This window comes from Chelon labrosus (assembly GCF_963514085.1).
Source record: "Chelon labrosus genome assembly, chromosome: 13".
NCBI classification, from domain to species: domain Eukaryota; kingdom Metazoa; phylum Chordata; class Actinopteri; order Mugiliformes; family Mugilidae; genus Chelon; species Chelon labrosus.
In genome coordinates this window covers 12,096,682-12,115,032 of record NC_140346.1, presented here as the reverse complement: position 1 = coordinate 12,115,032, position 18,351 = coordinate 12,096,682, and the positions used below count along the sequence as shown (strand labels likewise).

General features: G+C 41.5%; 1 protein-coding gene across 1 annotated transcript; it reads left to right on the top strand.

The window, feature by feature from the left end:
* Positions 1-77: 77 nt before the first annotated feature.
* adamts15b (ADAM metallopeptidase with thrombospondin type 1 motif, 15b) lies at positions 78-17,791 on the top strand. Its single transcript, XM_084558282.1, has 8 exons — positions 78-1,109; positions 3,680-3,812; positions 5,474-5,641; positions 8,111-8,394; positions 8,498-8,675; positions 9,255-9,430; positions 10,280-10,455; positions 13,229-17,791. Exons 1-8 carry the CDS (start codon positions 138-140, stop codon positions 14,004-14,006), a joined length of 2,865 nt encoding a protein of 954 aa, XP_084414408.1. The 5' UTR covers positions 78-137; the 3' UTR covers positions 14,007-17,791.
* The last annotated feature ends 560 nt before the right edge of the window (positions 17,792-18,351 follow it).

Sequence of the window (18,351 nt, the reverse complement as noted above, 5' to 3'; positions counted from 1 at the left end):
ATCTCGGGTGCATTATACCAAGTTGTATTTTGAGGACGCGCAAGCGGGGCACTCAATGCCATTGCGCACAACTTCTTGCTGCATGCAAACCCACCGCAGCTGAATTGCAAAGAGGATTGTCTTGGGCAGGAGCAGAGATGGCTATACATATTAGTTATTTGGTCGTTTCTATACCACTCATACTTTATTTGAAGATAACATATTGCATGGAGGTAGACTTCTGCATACCTGTTCGCGTGGATCACAGGGCGCACGAAAAGCATCCGCATCAGCGCGCGGAGCAGATGAATGAAAGACAGACTGTTTTTAGACTCGGTGCGTTCAAAGAGGAATTTTACCTCCATCTCCGGCCGGATTCCAGTTTCCTTGCTCCTGGCAGCATGCCGCCCGGGAGCCACTCCGCAGCATCCAACCCTTCTGCAGCCACTGACCTCAGGGAATGCTTTTACTCCGGTGATGTGAACGAGGACCCGGATTCCTTCGCCGCGCTTAGCTTGTGTAAAGGTCTGCAGGGGGGGTTCTCTTATAACGGCATGGAGTATTTCATCAGCCAAGCCAGGACTGAAGACGCAGCAGCCGCCTCTGGATACCGAAACTCTTTCGAGAGAACACATGTTATCCGCCGCCGCAGACGGGCTGCGCACTCAGGCGGCAACTTCACCAGCTGGTGTGGAGTTACACCTGACACCAATTTCACCATTTCCTTGGAGAAATACAAGTACATGAACGAACTGGAGATTGATGGCTTAACTGAAACTGTGTTAAGATCCTTAGGGAGGTCCAAAAGGTTTGCCTCCATCCCTAGGTTTGTGGAGGTGCTGGTGGTGGCAGATGAATCTATGGCTAAATTTCACGGGGATGACCTGAAGCATTACCTCCTGACCCTGATGTCAGTAGCAGCCAGGCTTTACAAGCACCCCAGCATTCTCAACGCCATTAACATAGTGGTGGTGGGCTTCATGGTGATAAATGAAGCTGACAAGGGACCTAAGGTTTCCAGTAATGCTGCCCTGACTCTGCGCAACTTCTGCTCTTGGCAGAAGAAGTTGAATAAACACAGTGACAAGCAGCCAGAGTACTGGGACACTGCCATACTTTTCACCAAACAGGTAAGCAGAGGACGAGTGAGGTGCAATAAACCCAACAGACATGCACCACATTTGGTGGTGCAAAATATGAAACAGAAATGCTGCACTCTAGTACAGTTTATGGAGACAGCAGACCCCAGCAGGTATTAAGTGTATGTTCAATGTCATTTTGCATCATTTTGTAGCCACTTTGCATCTCTTTTGAGTTGGTTCATTTGGCTGCTTAGTATCTCTACTCCCTTAAATCGCACTTCATGCAAGCTCTGACCAAGGAGACCCCTGACCCTGCAGTCCTCGGGTTAATGCTGTGTAGTTTTAGTAACTCATCCATGAACATGTGTACTGGTGCACAACCTTTCTTCTGCACAGCTCTGCAAGTCCCTCTCCTTTTCTTCTGTTTTCGGCTGCTGCAGTGAGTCACTGGAAAGACCAACGGAGCCAGCTCTTTCCATAAAAGACCTCACCTCTGTCTGCTTCTATGGAATAAGCTTGGTGTCATTATCTTCCCATATTCGGCAGCTTATTAATAATCACAAAACTCTGATAAGAATCCACTCAATTTAAAACACTCCCTTATTCCCCCAATCATTAAGTCTCAGCTGACACTATGTAAAGCATTCAGTGTGGCCACAGCTGTCAAATAGTCCCATGTGGTCGCCAGAGCCGCGAATTCTGGCTAGTAAATCTTTCTCTGTAGTTACTTACTTCTCTCTGTCTCTCGTCCTCTGATGCCAGTTCATCATCTGCGGCCTGGTTTCCATTAAGTTCAGTTTGGCTCTGGCTGACCATCTGATACACAGCCTCTCCTTTATTGCACAGCAACATATAAAAACACTTCAAGGTCAAAAAGAGCAAAGCATCATCCCACTGCCGAGAAATATCCCCTCTTTGCGCAGAATCCTGCTATACTGTATATAGGAAAGTCCAGGTCCGGTGTTGTTTTCCTTATAGGGCACAAGGAACGCAGCTGCTGCATTGGAAAAAATCTTGTATTAGGTTATGGAGAGCACATGGCGTCGAGTACACATGGCTGGCAGAGGATGCATCAGGCATCACCGGACCTCTCTGCAACACTTAATTCAAGTTCATCTTCAACTATTTGTTCATAATCACTCTGAACATTACAAAAACACAGGAGGCATTTTGATATAACATCTTGACCAGAAATACCGGAGCAGAGACATCCATATAAGTAAGTTAGTTTGAGACACAGGGAAACATATCCAATTGGCCTTGGGACAAAACAAAGCAACAGTCTTACTGATAATCAATGAGTCACAGAAAATATATTAAATGCTCCAGGAGGGACAGGGCTGCTAATCTTCCTGTAGTGTTGAACCCAAGATTAGATTCCATAGCCCCATTAGTGAGCACAGTGGTGCTTTGAGCAAAACACTAATGGCAGCGTGTAAGCACTCTTAAAATATCAAAGCTATCTTGTTGTGTTTAGCATGCATGCCCATATAGCTTGTTAGCTAACATTAGCTGATTAGTGACAAACTACAGCATTGATTAATGGGTATGTCATTAGTTTTGTAGAAACTTGGTCATAAAGCAAAGCATTTCAGTCAGTGCATTATCGTCGAGGGGATCATTGCAGTCCATCCAATAACTGTAGAGACATTTTACTGAAAAAGACAAACATCATGCATGGTGGCACTAGAGGTGAAGGTAGGAGACGGGGACCATCAGCATCTGTAAATAATTTCACTGCAATCTAGTCATCAGTTGTTGAGATGTTTCAGTCAGGACCAAAGCAGTGACTGAGATCAACAGTCATGTTGCTAGTAAAACTAAAAGGTAATTTAATGGCCTTGACATAAAAGCAGGCAGAATTGCTTTTAGGGGAAACCTGGTTTGGGAAACTGTGACCATCACTACAGCATTTCCAGTAATTTTCACAGTTCTGTTGAGCCCAGGAACAACAAAGTATCACATGTAACACACACGCACACACACATGAAGGAGTTGTAATACTGTTAATAAAGCCATTAAATCAAGTTATCTAGACGTTTTGGATTTGAAACAACATATACTGCTGTTGGTAGAAGACGTGAGGATAAATCAGTGCTTGTAAATCAAAACAAAGTCAGATTCTTTTTTGTTTGCCTGGGCCATTGATAAATGTGAGAGAAAGAAAACAACGGTGTAAGATCCTATCAGGTGTCCCAACAAAATGTTTTACTTTTAGCCTGTTAATAAATTAGCAGCGGATTAATGGAAGCGCAACACAGAAAGCAGAGGAGACCCAACAGAATTAATGAGCAACTTGTGAAGAAGAGACAGTTGTGGTGTTGACATTGGGCTGCAGGTATGCTCTTGGTTCTTCAACAAAACACCAAGAGGAAATCTGCGGTGGCCTATCTCCCTGACCCTGTGCTTCAATATATTTTAGGAACAGAGAAAAAGCAAACCACAGTCCCATATGCTTTGAATTAGTGCCTTTCATGGTCTGTTCATTCCCTAGCTCATGGCCCAGCCACACAAAACATGTTTGGAACATGGCTCAAATCCAATCTGATTTTTCAAGCTTCCTACAAGACTAAAGAAGAAGGCTCTTCACAAGTAATCATTTGTCTCTGTGCTACCAGGATCTTTGCGGCGCCACGACTTGTGATACCCTGGGCATGGCCGACGTGGGGACTATGTGTGACCCGAAGAGGAGCTGCTCTGTCATTGAAGATGACGGCTTACCCTCTGCTTTCACAACTGCCCATGAACTTGGTAAGAAAGTTGTTCAGTGGTGGTGACTGAATGCATTTCAGATTTACGCTAATGCACATTTGGCAGTGGCAGTTTCACATACATGCTTCAAGCCAAGAGCTGCTTCTACCCTTAACTTTAAATGCCAAATGAACCCTGCAGTTGGGTTTGACAAACTGATATGTACATAATCAGCACGGAAACCGGCTTGGCCCGAGAGCTTTGCAACTTCCATTCTGATCTGTAGTATGCGTCTGTTCTCAGCCCTGGTATTAGATGAGACAGGGCTTCAATCATACCAGCTATTTAATTGCATTCAACTATTGTTCCATTTGTAAATCAGTCCCCGTAATTGCTCTAGGTTTGCAAAATCAAAACCAGCCGGTCTATGGGTCCCACAGAGCAAGGTTGAGATCTGTTCAAGTTCAGCATTACCGCTGCACAATGTAACTTTACACACTGACAGCTGAAAGAGGAGGAAAACTGTTCAAAAAATATGAATTAGTTCACAAGCTCACAAACATGCTCTTCAGTCCAAATAGTCTGTGATGGTATTCGTCAACAGAAAAAGTGCCTGCCATCAAAGGAAAATTTGCAAGCATGTGCAGTTCGTTCATCTGCTGCGGTGGACGAGGCACAATGTGTTTTAGGGTTAAATGCCCAATCAGTCCTGGAGCCAGGACTTGGTTTGCCTAGCTTAACATAAACATTGCAGCAAAGGCAAGGGGTAAGGCTTGCATCAGTTTTCTCTTACTTTTGCAGAGAAAGGCAATAATCATATGCAGCATATGTGCACACTGTAATTTTATCCATGGGTGACAGATTCAGTGCCATTTTCTAATGTTGTGAAACCAACTGTAAAATCAGAAATTATCTCCAATTAATATGTTTTGATTAAGGATCTTGTATAGCATAAACAAATGTGGTGATTGCACACCATCTAAGCCACAATTTGTTCTCTAATCTTCTGTTATGACAAAAAACATTTTTCTAACTGCAGCTAAATTGCATCTGTCAGAGTTAAAAATGGAATGATGGTGTTTAATGGGGGGTGTTTAATTGGACATAGTTCACTTTTAATTCAGTCCAAGTAACAGTTTTGTGCACTTTTTTCATTAATCAATGCTTCAGAGGGCTGTTACAAAACAGCAGGACTTTTGCATGAAACCAGATGCACAAGTAACTCCAGAGGCCCAAGAGAGGCATTGGTTTACAGTGTCCTCATATATGTTAAGTAATTACACAATTTCCCCCTCAAAACGATCCAGCATCAGACTGAACATGTTAAAACCACCGTTTGTTTTATTTTTTTGTTCTTTTGGAAAGCACTCTATGTCCGTATTTAGGGAATGAAATTATTTCCTTGGGAACTAAAATTCCCCTGTTTGGCCTGGTCTAACACATGGACATATGCCCCGCTGCACATTCCCATGTACAGCTGCGTTCCTGTCTGCAATGACATCAGCTTCAAATCAGTTGGAGTTGAGTTTGTTTTGATTTATGTTAGCTGCGATGCCTGGTAGAAAGTTTTATTTCTGCTAATATTTTTCAAATTTATCTGTAACCACAATTACCTCATTGTATGAACCTAACAACTGACTAATCATGGCTTACTGAAAACAGATCCACTTGGATCTACCACAGACGTGACCATTGTGTCTCTTCCCACCCTCTTGTTTCAGGTCACGTCTTCAACATGCCCCATGACAATGTGAAAGCATGCGAGGAGGTATTTGGGAAACTAAAGGACAACCACATGATGTCGCCTACGCTAATTCAGATAGACAGGAGCCGACCTTGGTCTGTGTGCAGCGCAGCCATCATTACAGAGTTCCTGGACAGAGGTCATGGTTAGTAAACACTTCCTGTATATGTTTCTGGACTCACATGGTCTTCTAATTCTGTCCAGGCTTCATCATCCAGCCCTCAGCTGGTAATAATCTGTTGTACCTATACAATAACTTGGATCTTTTCCATCACAGTTAAATTGGTCATTTTAGTAGATCTCACATCTTTGCATCCTATTTGTTTTCACTGATGTGAAACAAATATGTTGTGCCTCACAAGCACCGTCCGTATGTAAAGAAAAACATTTTCCAACAAAAATAACAAGATAACATCATGTCTAACATGGCATGTCAAGCAAATTAAAAAATAGAATGAATGAATGAATGAATAAAGCTGAAGAAACCCACAGGGTATCGTCCTTTGACTATGCAGTGTCACTGGGATCTATAGAGTGTTTTAGTATCTTTCAACTTATTGTTTTAGTTTTCTGACTCTACCAAGAGTTGTCTTTGTTCTAGTTTACTCTCACTGGTCTAACAAATCTCATTTATAGCAGCAACACATTATAGCCAAACTAGCTCATTAGCTATTATTCTAGAGACCTGGATAAAGCTGAGATTATACCTGGAACCATAAAAACTTACACACCGTGATTTCACCAGATCACAAAGAAAGACATTATTGAGGAAACACGTAACTATGTAACCACGCGGCTTCTTACACGGCAAGGATGATCGCATCAGTAAATAACCATTTGCTGATTTCAAAGGTATTTTCAAAGGCTCTAATTACTCTTTTTCCTTTTCAGGCGGTCATTTATAACAGAGGTTGTGTGTCTTTTTTTCTTAAGGAATAGGGCAAAATACCACTGACGCAAGAGTAGGAAGTCTTTAATGTGACCCAGGACTCATTGTGTTTTCACACTACCAAAGGAATGTGGTCAAATGCGAACCAGACAACCTCCAAACGTGGTCTGATGTTAGATCACTCAAAGGCGTCCTCAATTCGTCCTGTACTTAAGTTGGTCACTTGTAATTGGATTGCATTGGACAGATAAGGAAGAAACATAAGAGTGTTTCTGGTCTGAGGCTGCATGTTTCTCATCTGTGGTAATTGTCCTGCCTGGTGTTCCTTGCTTACAGTTATATATTCCTACTTAGCTGTTAAGCATATTACTCTGACCTGCTTATTATACCTCAAATATTTTTAAATTATTCCAGCCAAGTCACTCGTCATACTATCGACTATCATCACTGACATAGTGTTCTGCCTCGGTGCTTCTTCTTAGTCCTGTAACTTTATGAGCCTTCTGTACACTCACGCTGCTGTTCTGCAGTCACTACTTCTATCCAATCCTTTTATCCATTATCATTATCCCATGTTTTATGTTTGACCTATGAGTATCTTGTACCATTGTTTGTATCATGTTTATATACGGCAAATGGCTTTTATCCAGATGCACATATAAGTTGTTACGCTTGATTCTGATTTTCTTCTTTTCTCCTTTGTGAAATGAATAGAAGTGAATTGAAACATTCACGGGAGGCTTGGAACTGGTGTGAATTTAACGTTTCACACAGAAGGAAATTAGCTATCCTATTACAGAAACAAAAATTTGCCTGACATATAATTTTAGATGTTGATGACGTCCACATTCAATATATCATTCGTAAGTGTAACAATATATCATTCAGCTTTTTCTCCTCTGTATGACTGCTCACGCCAAGTCTTTTTCTGTATGTGTGTAAACTCCCTAAGTGACTATAAGTGGGTTCTGCATAACAGACATAATTAAGTACAACAATTTATTATACCCCCTTCAACGAGCCCACTTACTGTAACAAGCAAGTGAGCATTTACTAATTTTAACAGTTCAAAGCCAACACTAAAATCTTTTCTACATGAGTAATGTGGTTAATCCAAACATTCGCAGGCGCCTGCATTCGCTCATGTTGAGCTACCTCTGCGTTTGTCCAGGCAGTTTTCGTACAGTCTTTGCTTTTCTTTGCCTCAATATCCTTTTAGAACGGTAATATAATGTTATAATCTATTGGGTTTAAGTCGTAGCTTTACACAACACACTTTCCTGAACATTCCTGCAGTGCAGTTGAAATAAAACAACAGTGGCTAGCACTGGCGCCTCAGAAGGTTCTGGGTTTGAACCCATCGGCCAGCTGGGGTCCTCTGTGCAGAGTTTGCATGTTCTCCCTGTGCCCGTGTGGGTTTTCTTCTGGTACTCCAGCTTCCACTCACAGTCCATGCTTGTTTAATTGATGATTCTAAATTGACTGTGATTGTGCATTGTTGTTTGTCTTGAAACTAGAGCCCTCAACCTAGTGTGACCCACAAGAAAATATGCGTAAACAGATGGTTAAATTAACAAAACATAAAACTACTGATTACTGAAGCTTTAAGTTCATTTATTTTTGTTAGTTGATCAGCACCAACCCAATGCCACAGAAATCTGAGGTCATGGTGACTTCTACAGCCAAAGCTTGACTGTTTGCAGTACTGTTGGTTTTTCTCTGCAGGAGACTGTCTGCTGGACCAGCCTCAGAACCAACTGTCTCTCCCAGACAACCTGCCTGGCAGCAGCTACAACCTGCACCGTCAGTGTGAGCTCGCGTTTGGGCCCAGCTCTAAACCTTGCCCCTACATGCAGCCATGCTCCAAGCTGTGGTGCACCGGGAAGGCACGTGGACAGCTGGTCTGCCAAACCAGACACTTCCCCTGGGCGGACGGCACGAGTTGCGGCAACGGCAAGGTCTGCTACCGAGGTGCTTGTGCTGATAAGAACAGCACTGTGCACATCAAGGTGAGAGCGTGTGGAAAAAGAACACTGTCCCATATTGCTTGGTCCTTTATTTTTTAATCACAGGCTGATGAACAATTGTGTCTGAATTTTTCTTTTGTGGAAGGTGGATGGCCGTTGGGGGAAGTGGGGTGCCTTTGGAGACTGTTCCAGAAGTTGTGGTGGGGGAGTTCAACTAGCCAAGAGAGAGTGTGACAACCCTATTCCTGAGAATGGAGGCAAATACTGCTATGGCCTTCGGATCAAATATCGCTCCTGTAACCTCAGCCCTTGTCTTGAATCTGGTAAGCTAGTCCCCGGCTTACACATTAAGAGCTGTCATATAAAAGCAGTTAGCCCGATATGCCATTATAGTTTTAAACCAACTCGTGGAGCTAATGTTAAAAAGGTAGTTAGCTACAGCTGACAAAATCTGCCACTGAGTTATCATCATTTGGGAAAATTGATAGTTCCCACTAAGAAAGGAAAAGTGGGCTTTTGTGTACGTCTGTCAGAATTAAAAGACACACTCTTCTGCATTGCAGTAGTAGACTTCTGCACTTACAAAATTTGTGGTGGAAAGTTGGCTTGGAACCGCTCTATTGGGAATCTGCCCGGCCAATCAAATTGGGGAATTATGTGATGATGACAGAAGAGTAACAGTGATGTAGTGCTACGCGCCAGCTGAGTACCATGGAGCTCAATTTGTTAAATGGCTGCCACTGGATAAGCAAGATGTTGAGATTCAACTATCGTATCTTTTGTGAAACATACTGACAGCAAAATAACTTTAAAGGACAACCTAATGAATCTAAAGAGTGTTTATATGCTAAGCTATTGCTTATAGTTGTTCATGTAACCTAAGGCTGTTTTTATGTCTCCAGGCAAGAGTTTCCGAGAGGAGCAGTGTGAGTCGTTCAATGGCTTAAACCTCAATACCAACAGGCTGGGCTCGTCTGTGGTTTGGGTTCCCAAATATTCCGGCATTTCGCCGAAGGACAAATGCAAGCTCATATGCCGCGCTAACGGGACAGGATATTTCCATGTCCTTGCTCCAAAGGTAGGCATCAGATTTACTCTGTTTCCTTTACCATTCCTAAAGTATTTCTCATCAATGACAAACGTGAGTTAGTTCACAAACACAATGTATATTTATTAGATACAGCCCCATAGGGATGCCATGTTAATGAAATAGACACTCACAAATAAATTCTGATCACATTACCAGCAAAACAAAATTACCCAACCATCTGGATGTTGGTTTGGCTGATAATTGCCTGTACCCCACACACAAAGAAGTGCTGTCAGCTTTCATTATCCTGCTGTGAATCTAAGTCCTGCCATAATTGGAATTCTGTTTATACTGAGCTTAATGGGTATAAACTATTGCAGTTCCTAATGCATTGTAAACTCCTTGACATTGAGTACCACATGAATCAAAGCATCTTGAGAAGAGCAGTTGAAACATTAGGGTTGAAATACCATCAAATTCCATTCAAATAACATTGAGATTTCAAAGGTTTGCAACTGTTTGCCAGGAATGAGTTTGCCCTCATCCACAACGAAAGTAATAATAGCTAGTTCCATCAACACCAAAGCAGTGTGAGGTGATGTGCTGGTGGCAGTAGAGGATGGGTGGAGCGGTGAGAAAGGGAAACATGCAGGGACAGTATCACCTCACAGCTGTGGCTTGTCAGCAGCTATTTATACAATCAGCATGGAAACAAGCTTGTAACAGAAATACAATCCAACATCTCGTTGGACACTGCACAAATTGTCTGGTGCTTGTTCTGGTTTTCTTTTGATGTAGCGCTCTGTTTTGTTATGTTTGTCCAGTCAACCATGTTAATACTGGCATACCCCATAGTCATGTGATGTAATGAATGCACGTATGATCTGAAACTGGCAGGTTGTGGATGGGACGCCCTGCTCTCCCGATACCTCAGCTGTGTGCGTTCAGGGAAAATGCATAAAGGCAGGCTGTGACGGCAAGCTGGACTCTAACAAGAAATTTGACAAGTGCGGTGTGTGTGGCGGGGACAACCAGGGCTGTAAGAAGGTCTCGGGGATGTTCACCAAGCCTATGTAAGTGGTCCACTTATAAGTTTTTATTGTTATAAATTTTAATATCATCGTGTCTACTGCTGGGCTGAAAATCAATGAGGTCTAAGTTAAATTTAAGTCTCACAACAAGTGAAAGGTTGGGTACAATAGATGACAATAATAGTGTACTTCATGTAGAAAGATTTTCATATTCATATCATAAAACTTAAAGCTGACTTTGTCTTTTTAATCAAACTCTCAACTGGGCAACCTAAGCAAACCTGCCATGTTAGGACTTATCAGGAGTTGTTACTGTGACAACGAATAAAGAAGTCTTTATTTGTCCCATAAACATTACAGCACAGTGAAATTTTTTTCCACTTGGGTTAGAGTCAGCCATGCCTTCTGGGGCTTGAAGACCCGACTTTCTGAACAAGTAACGCAAAATCTTACCCACTGCTAATAAAACGAGGAAATACAATGATAGGTTAATACCTCAATAGAACAACCTGTCTTCCTTAGCCTATATATGTTTTATTATTATTATTGCAATTTTTTTATTTGGGCTATAATAGATGCACACAAAGGCAATATGATGATTAATATGATCAAACTACTGTTTTTCCCCTGTGAATAGAGACAGACTTTCTATAAGTGACTCAGGTCAGGATGTGAGGGCTGCACGTTAGCAAATCTGGTTCCTACCACTTCTATAAGCAGAGGTACAAGTCTCTTAATATGGTTGTGCCTGCAACATACAAACAAACCCATTTGTACAAGTGGTGTGAGTCATATGTGTACTTTGTTGACATTCCTACTTATTCACTGGTTTCGTGTTTTTAAGAAAAAGAGTTTTTGGGGACTGGAAACACGTTTGGAATCCCAATAGTCCAAGAAAAAGAAATATTGCTTATAAGTGAAATACCTGGACTGTAGTACTTCTTGGCTGTCTAACTGCATTTTTCAGTATAAACATCAGGGGACCCTATGAACTGCTTTCAGTCATCACAAATGAATTTCCTCCTTCCTAATCTTGGCAACAAAACACATTAAAGGAGCTTTCAGAAAATTCTGCAGGTTAAACTTGACCTATCGACCAATTCTGGGACTGAGTGACTCTAAAAGTCACTATTTACACACTGCAAAAATTCCTGGCCAAGTAACATCAGAGTTATGAATTGGGATGTCCAGGTAGTGTATTTTTTGCTCCCGATCTTCTTAAAGGGGAATTACTGTTTTTTACAACCTGGACCTTATTTCTGGCATATAATTCGATCATTTACTCACCCATATAAAGGGTGTCGACTGCAGTCGTTCAGAAGATATTTAGATTCAGATTCAGATTCAGATTCCGAAAACTTTATTTGTTCCCCCAGGGGCAATTTAAGGCACAAGTGAGCAGCTTAATGTGCAAGTACAGACATTTTAAGGAGCAAAAAAAAAAACAGATCCAGCACAGCGCCACATATATTCATATAGTGGGAGTAACTGGGGCACCGAAACGCAGCCTCTAAATAACGCATTATCTGCCGCGAAACTCTTTAATTTCACCAATATTTTGTTATGATACGCTAGTGCTATTCCCCGTTGAGTCCACAGTTACCTGTTATCTATTTGCAGACTTGCAGCAGTTTGTTGTTCTTTGGCCAGCTGTTCCCCTCTCTGCCTCCGCATCCTCCTTTCAATGAGCTCCTCATCCGTATACTCCGGCTCAAAACGTCCATCATAAACAAAGACGTTGTCCACAATCTCAGAATCGGAAAAATATTCAGCCATGTTGAAAAAACTAGCAGTAGCAAATTACAGGTAAACAAGCTGCTCGTTGCGGATGCGGCACTCAGAGATGACATTATTTAGGTCAGAAGTTAGTAGGTCAATCTACAGACCCCAGATGATGATAACAGGTAACTCTGGACTCAACGGGGAATAGCAGTAGCATGCTAGCGTGGTGAAATTAATGAGTTTCGTGGCAGATAATGCGTTACTTAGAGCCTGCGTTTCGGTGCCCCAGTCACTCCCACTATATGGGTATAAGCAGCGCTCCACTGGATCTAAGTATCTTCCGAACGACTCCAAATGACACTAAAGTTATATGGGTGAGTACACAGTCGTGCTGTATGCCAGAAATAAGATCCAGGTTGTAAAAAACGGTAATTCCCCTTTAATATCCTTTAGATTCATAACAGCTTTTCTTATCTTCCTTGTATTCTTCTACACCACATTGGAACCACACAACCGTATTAAGTTCAATAAATAGGGCCGTCAAGTTAATGCTGTGTCGAGATGGTAGTTCATACCTTGACTCCAGTAGCTCCAGCAGATGGTGAAAACCTGTATTCCCTACTACAGAAATGGTCTGGTCATCCAACCCCTCTTTGTAATAATTTTCGCCTTGGCGCTGTCTTACAGAAACTTTTCTCTTCTTTTAAATGCAACGCAAAGAAATAGATAACAAAAAATTATAGTTTAGTTAGCAGTTGGGTTATGGTTAAGTGTTGGTTGTTAGCTTCTAATCTGACAAGACACCACATGAAAAGTTGATTTTTGATAGAATTTGATCACAGTTTTAGTTTGGTTTTTGGTATTGCTGAACAATTTTCTATTGAAAGCATAAATGATAAACACACTGATAAATGTTCTGATTTATTCTCAGGCATTCAGCCCTGTGGTACTCTTCTGGATTTTTTTATACTGATGATGTTTTAAAAAAAATGTACATATTCATATCGTTAAATTCACATTCATCATCACAAATATTTTATAAAGGTTATTGGATAGCGTCATTAATATTTGCCATTTTACTCTTCCTCTCCAGTCATGGCTATAACTTTGTGGTGATGCTGCCTATTGGAGCGTCTAACGTTGACATCCGTCAGCGTGGCTACAGAGGAATGGTGAGTGATGAAAACTACTTAGCTGTGAAGAATCACCATGGCAAGTACCTCCTGAATGGAAACTACGTGGTGTCAGCAGTGGAGCGGGACCTACTGGTGAAGGGCAGCCTGCTTCGCTACAGTGGAACCTCCACATCTGTGGAGATTCTTCAGGCCACCAGACCCCTGCAAGAATCTCTTACTGTGGAGGTGCTTTCTGTAGGAAAGATGACTCCTCCCAGGGTGCGCTACTCCTTCTACATCTCCAAGGAGAGCAAGGAGGTGAAGACTCTGCGAAAGGAGGAGAAAAGTCACAAAACCCAGAACAGTGTCTTGGCTGATAGCAACAAAATAGAAGCTAAGAAACAGATAACGGGTAAGAGGCCGGTCAGTCACTGGGTGACTGCAGGATGGGATACATGCACTGTGACTTGTGGGAATGGTCTTCAGAAGAGGCTGGTACAGTGCCAGAGCATGGAGGGTCGCCCTGCAACAGACTGTGACAATACTGACAAGCCTGTAACAATGAGAGCATGTGGGGATCCATGTCCCATATGGGATGTTGGAACCTGGTCTCACTGCTCTAAATCCTGCGGGAGGGGTTTTAAAAGACGGCTAGTGCGCTGCATGACTGACAATGGTCTCAATCTGCCCAGAGACCACTGCTCTGGAAGGAGGAAGCCTCAGGAACTGGACCTGTGCAACCTGAAGCCGTGTTAAAACAGAAAAGACACAACCCGGGAGTTTGTTTTCTGGCAGGCAAAATTAACATTTGACATGAACCCTAACCCAGATCTGCAGAGTAATGAATTTATTGCTGTGCTGGGTGCAAATAATCTCAAACACAGTCTTACTGTGTCTGAAGGGGCATCTGCTATACCGAAGAAAGACAGTGGAGATGCAGAAGGGGTCTCCCTCCATAGTCTGAAAGGACAGAGATTTGTTTACATGAGAGAAAAGAAGGAAATCACGTAAAATGTCAAACCATCAGTGGCAGGTTTGACTTGTTGTCTACCTCTACCGGGAGTGGTGAAACAAATGTCTGTGCATATACAAAAAGCCCTTTTCAGACTTTAAATATGTAGCATTGCTACTTTGTCAAGCCCTTCAAAATTTCCTTACGGCTTTATTCAGGCATGCAGGGACTGTTGTGGAAAGATTTATGTTAAGCAGATGAGATCTGGCTTGTAACACACAAGACTGCACAAAGCAAAAAGGCGCACATAATGTTTGAAACCCCTACATTTATATTAAATGCGTTGTTGTCTTGTCCCATGCATATCCAGATATAACTGACAAATCTGCTTGCCGCAAGACAAGACTACAGAGTAACAGTGGACAAAGAGGCAGAGACAGTGATCACACAATCATACTTTCTTGGTAGAATTGTAAAGGATATTTTAAAGGCAATGAAACAAAGGTTTGTGAGCTTCAGCTTCAGTTCTCACGCTGTGCTGTGCTGTGCATACATCTCATCTGTGAACTGACATTGCAATCACTAAGGAACTGATCAAAAAACACAGTCCTGCATCTGGCACATTCAAGATTGTTTCTGCATCACTTGTCTTTCTTCATTTTGTGATACTGGTATTTTTGTGGTCTGATATTAAAAAATCTAACTCAGCACTCAATGACAAAACCAGTCAGATCAGCCTTTTACCTTTCCAAAAAGACAGTTGACAATGTTTCCTACACACTTGATCCAGACGAATTTGATTCAAATCAAAGAATTCTTTCAATTTCTGACCAAAAATGTAGAAATATTTTTAAAATTACAAGATGTTTTGTTGGACCTAAGCTGTTTGCATATTTTACAGTCAATGTTGTGTGTTTGTACTGTGTGATGCAGTTGCAATGTGCCTGCGTCTCCTCAATGTAAAGTAAACCAACAAATGCTAGCAGTTTCTTCTAAGTTGCCAAAGAGTTAAAATCTTCCACAAAGCCTTAATAAAGAAAGAGACGCTTCTCTCACGGACGGATGGCTTCCACAAAATACCTTCACTTTACTTTTCTGTCAGTTCTAGTCTTCCCACCAAGAACTCCCCACCAAGGCTTATGTCTATGCTGTAAGAAGTTGTAATGATTTTGCCAGACAACAAACTATCCAAAATCATCCCCTCATGTTAAATTTTGAAGACAGTTTCTTGCAGGTTTTAGTTTCCTCCTTGTGTTGGTTTTCAATATAGCTCTCCAGAACTGTACCTGCATTACCACTTCTCCAGAGGTTTTAATTAAGAGAATATCTGGGAACTTCCCCCTTCAACCCTGGTCCAAAGCCCTGTAAAGATTCCAAAAACCTGTAAGTTACTGTCAAATGTGACAACTGCCATATTGTAATTCTTGCACAATCCATGACAAAACAATGACCCTATCTAAATCAATCTCTAAATTAGAGCTTCTCATTGTGGATTGCTGTCTCAAATTTCATGCTCAATGTCTTCCTCTCCCTAAACACTTAACAAAACCAGGCATAGGCTTCATAGTCAGTTCTGCTGTCGCTAGATTTCTTCTTTAGCTCCATGTTGTTGTGCTGAAGCACAATGAACAACCCAAAATAAGCTTGTTGGCACTTGCAGTTTTTTTTAAAATAGTGGTTCTACAATGTTGTACTTAATCGCTATCTACTGTGTGTATCTTGTGTTCTGGGTACCAAGCTGCTGCCTATAAGAGCTCTTTGAGGAATAAATAAAGTCCCACACAAAGAGTCCACTGCTTTCAGAAAGTATTACCCTTGAGGAGGGACTTTTTGGAAAGTCACAGGTTCCTCAAAAACATCTTAAGGTTCTTGCCTACAGCTACAGCCTAAAAGTCTAAACAGCGGAGTTGCACATGCTACTATACACACTACAATTGGGGATATCCATACGTACACATTCTAATAAATGATACCAATACCCCGGCAGAAAGAAGAGAAGCTGCTTTCATTATCATGGCTGTACACCATGAATAGTGCAAACAAATTCCAGGGTCTTTGCAGATATGGGAACCGCTGAAAGTGTGGGAAATTGTACATAAAAATGTATAGAAAATCACACTGCAAGAGATAATGCATTTTTCAAAATCCCCATACAAAGCATCGCTATTTAGTTGCAATATGCATAACAGAAATTGTATTCAAATTTGGTATAAAAGTCCAGTGTTGGCATCATACTATACATGCAGACATATTTTCTTATATGTGACAACTGTAATGGGTCAGACATCATACAACAGTCATGTATTTGAAGGTTGCATTGTCCTTTATGGGAATAGTCCCAACATGTCCTTCCAACAAAACATACATTCTCACTTTTGTCTTTTTGTTCAGAGGGACCAGTTACACCATCTAAAAGGTGGTAATGTAGTTATTTTTTTCTTTCACATCATGTACAGATAATGTTATTTTTATCAGTTGTCCTTTGTATTGTATACTATGTATACATTATCTAGCTGTATAAAATAAAAATAAAAATATACAGTATATATGAACATAATCGTGCTGAATCATGATTGAAGCTTCAGGCTTACAAAGTTCCACAGATATTCTACATTTAGCCAAGGAAGTATTACTTCCTTTCAGTTGATCTATCCTACATCTTGGGCTGTTGAATGTCTCCCACTGCCCCAGCAGTATCCTTTTACATCAGATTTCTGCTGCACCATGCAGTCTTCTATCACACGAGACAGTCTTGATACCTAAGCTCTTCCCCAACTGAAGCATGACAGCAGTTAAAAACACATTCATTCATCCACTTTGGTATTCTGCTGATTCAAGCTCCGTTGTCCAGGCTGTATTGTAATAACACACCCAGCTTAGCCAGCACCTGCCCTGTAAGCCCCAGTGCATTGTTGAACTTGGAAACCAGCACCCCAAGGATCTTAGTCATCACTAATCTCATTATCTTGGAAGATACTAATGGCTAAAATTGAATTCCACATGAAATTATTATTTGCACTTTCTGCTCAACAGATTAGAAAGACCTGGTGAAATAAGTTGGTCTTGACATCAAGATAATGGTTAGCAACTGTGGGTATGTAACAACTGGAGCTTGAAGATGATGACTGCCATGCATTTGAATTAAAATTGTTCTTCTCACACATGGGTTTTCTAGCTCCAGGGTATGCTTTGACATTGTGCAGATTCCACACATGTACTGTGTGTTTGACCATGCCAACACCACATATGTGTTCTTGCTCGGCCCAAAGGCTTTACATTGTGATGATGTCACACTAATAAAACTTTCATGGCATTTGTCAGCCTGATTTTCCTAAAGATTCTTAGCGCAAAGAGTTGCACAACAGAGGATATTAACAGCAGCTGAAGAAGCTCTAACTTCTATACTTTTTTTTTTTTGTGGGCTTAGATATCTCAGTTGGTGGAGCATCAGACATTTCTGATGGTGCAGGGTTCAACATCCTGTTAATTGACCCAGCAATGTTCTGCTGGCATTCATGTGGATGTTACTTTGACATGTACCACCCACCTAGACCATACCAAGCACCCCCACCCCATAGCAATGACACTCATTGATGGCAGTAGCCATCCCCAGCAGGATGCGGCCCATCACAGGCACACACACAAAAATGGTTTAGGAACAAATCAAAAAATATGAAAAACAGCACAAGATGTTGACCTGGCCTCCAAATTCACTAGGTCCCAAACTGATCAAGTATAGAGCCTCGGAGGTGAAGTGGAGTTTGTAGTGTGCACATCGTCAGTTTTCTCCTGTGTTTAGCCTACCGCGGCTTATTGTTTTTTTGTGGTCACCAGTCAGCCGCAACATTAGCTCTTTGCATCTATCATGCCATTTATTTCCCTTCTGTGTTTTTCTTATTGCCTACAAAAGAATAAAAACAGAAATGCATTTATTCTACTGGCACGTATCATCTGTGTGGCCAAACCTCAATTAAGTCAGGAAGTATAAAGACGTTAGTCTTAGGGATATGTTTTAAAACAAATCTTCAATAGTGCTATATTTCTACAGCAGGATGCTCTCTCTTGCTTGAGGTTCATCAGCTCTTTGTAAACATTTGTCAGAATGTGCATTTTTAGAAGATTACAGCTGACATGGAGGATTTCATGAGT